The sequence below is a fragment of the Python bivittatus genome, unplaced genomic scaffold (genome assembly GCF_059951505.1).
Source record: "Python bivittatus isolate LINGU-HERP-01145 unplaced genomic scaffold, Pbiv_v1 ctg000700_np1212, whole genome shotgun sequence".
Classification (NCBI taxonomy): Eukaryota; Metazoa; Chordata; class Lepidosauria; order Squamata; family Pythonidae; genus Python; species Python bivittatus.
Window position 1 is genome coordinate 48,195,447 of NW_028277098.1, and position 2,179 is coordinate 48,197,625.

The 2,179-nt window shown below is 39.9% G+C and overlaps 1 protein-coding gene across 1 annotated transcript; it reads left to right on the forward strand.

Moving 5' to 3' along the window:
- The first annotated feature begins 628 nt into the window (after positions 1-628).
- On the forward strand, positions 629-1,177 carry TMEM275 (transmembrane protein 275). The gene has a single exon (XM_088153676.1). It carries the CDS (start codon positions 629-631, stop codon positions 1,175-1,177), a length of 549 nt encoding a protein of 182 aa, XP_088009802.1.
- Positions 1,178-2,179: the final 1,002 nt, after the last annotated feature.

Genomic DNA, 2,179 nt, shown 5'->3' on the forward strand with positions numbered 1-2,179 from the left:
TTGGGGGGAAAAAAGAAGAAAGGAATGGTATAAATCAACTGAGTTAGCACATCAATTGAATTTAGTATCTAGGATGAGACAGATACTGGGAACAGAACTCCTGTAGCTTTACAAAGATACATTGCCAGCAGCAGAGGACAGAATAACCACTCTTTCAAACGTGACTGCTCAACCAAGGCAATTAAGATTGACCAAAGTTTCAAGCCAGGGCTGGCTTACCCCATGGGCGTGGAACACAGCAGGCCCTCTAACCTGGAAGGGGCAGATGATGCTAACTGAGAATTCTCCTTATCTGTCTCTTGATGTCTGGGGATAGCTTGAGACAAGCAGAAACTGTAGTATTATTAATTCAATTATCCCCATTCTGATTTTAGATCTCTAGTAAATGCAGAGATTTGCTTCCTTGTAGACCCAGTCCTAATGCAAACGCTGACTTGCAGAGGTGAATGAGTGAACTAGAATGTTTTTCCTCAGTATGAATCTTTGTAAATAGCATAAATGATGTATGTATACTTATCTGCCTTTCTTGCTTTTAATTTTTTACAGCAATTCAGAAGAGTGGCCATCTTGTAGGTCCCATGCATGTTCTGCAGTAAAGTCCAAGGGCATTTCTGAGACACTTGCCACCATGTTCATGGACAAGAACAGTACTCCTTTGTCCCAGAAACCAAACAAGAAAAAAACCAGGCCCCAAGGTTTGCCTTCTCCAGCACTTTGCTGTGCCTGTGGGCTCTGCATCATGCTAGCAGGTATTAACATCACCCTGGTAGGAGCATTTGCTTTTGGGACCTTCCTGCCTGTCAACAACCCTCCCATTGTCATCGGTCCCATCCTTCTGGTGGTGGCATTCACTTTCTTTGGAGCATGTTGTATTTGCAGCCGAAGGCCACCTGCTCACGGCACAAGAAAATCCAAGCCAGGAGCCAATATTGGACTCATCAAACCTGGAAACACAGCCTTTGAAATTGAAACAAGTGAGCATACTGTGCAAGACACAACAGCTGTGCAGTTGAGCCCAACCAACTCTCCAATGTCTTCTAAAAAGTCCACTCCAATCCATGAGAATTCTAAGACCTGCACACTTTTTACAATGGACAGCAATGGTCCAGCTGCAAAATATACAGCAGGGGGAGAATCCATACAGCTGAATTTGCCCAGAGACATTGCCATGTCGTAAACCAAACTGGAGAATATTTATAAGTAGGTGGGTAGGAGTCAGTTCAACACATGACCAGATGGTTAGATGAGTTTCCAACACAGCAAGCATCTGGAATCCAATTTAGATTTGGCCAGCACATGCATTAGAATATATTGAGAAATTTAAGGGAAAGGCATAATAAGGTGGCAATTAGTAATCAATACACAGCTATGATGGGAAGTGCCAGACACTGGTGGGGAAAGTCTGAATTTTCACAGTGACATTAAAATGAAAGATGGAATACATAAATCAATAGCATGCAGCTACTGAAAACCACATATCCTGTGGATTTAATTCATTATATTAATGGGTTGGTGAATGATAATGTGATGATCAGGATTTGATGATGCAGAGCAGTGGAAAATTACAGATTCTTGGAAGGATGTTAGAAAGAAGAGTGGATTATACAGAATATTGGTTACAAGAGAAAGAGGATTAATATTCTGATTTAAGTGGTCACTTTGCTTCTTTCAAGGCTATTTGATATACTACTTAAATGCTATCAAAATCAATTTTCCTCTTGATTTTGTCACATTCTCATGGCATTTGCCAGATGAAGTTATTGAAACTAACGTACATCAGATAACATATTTATTATCATTTCTCCATCCTTGCTTTTCAGAATCAGATATTACACGTGTAGTTGGCAGGTTAGTCAGCCACATTGGGTTAGATATGAACAACCCATATATATCATGGGAAACTAAAAATGTGAGAAAATGTGCAGAATATAGAAGATATGGAAGAACTTCATGTAACAGGGCACAATACATATCCTAAGGTGATTTACATTTACTGTAGTTTGGGATCTATAGACTTGTCTTATCCTAAATTGGTCCTTTAAAATGTACACTATGGAGACATGCAGAGATGTACATATTACATGCCATTTGGAGAAGAGGCCCCAATGTTCATAATAGAAACTTGGGCATTTTTGTATCTTAGAAGAGCTTTTCACATGGGGAAAATAGTAATCAAGTA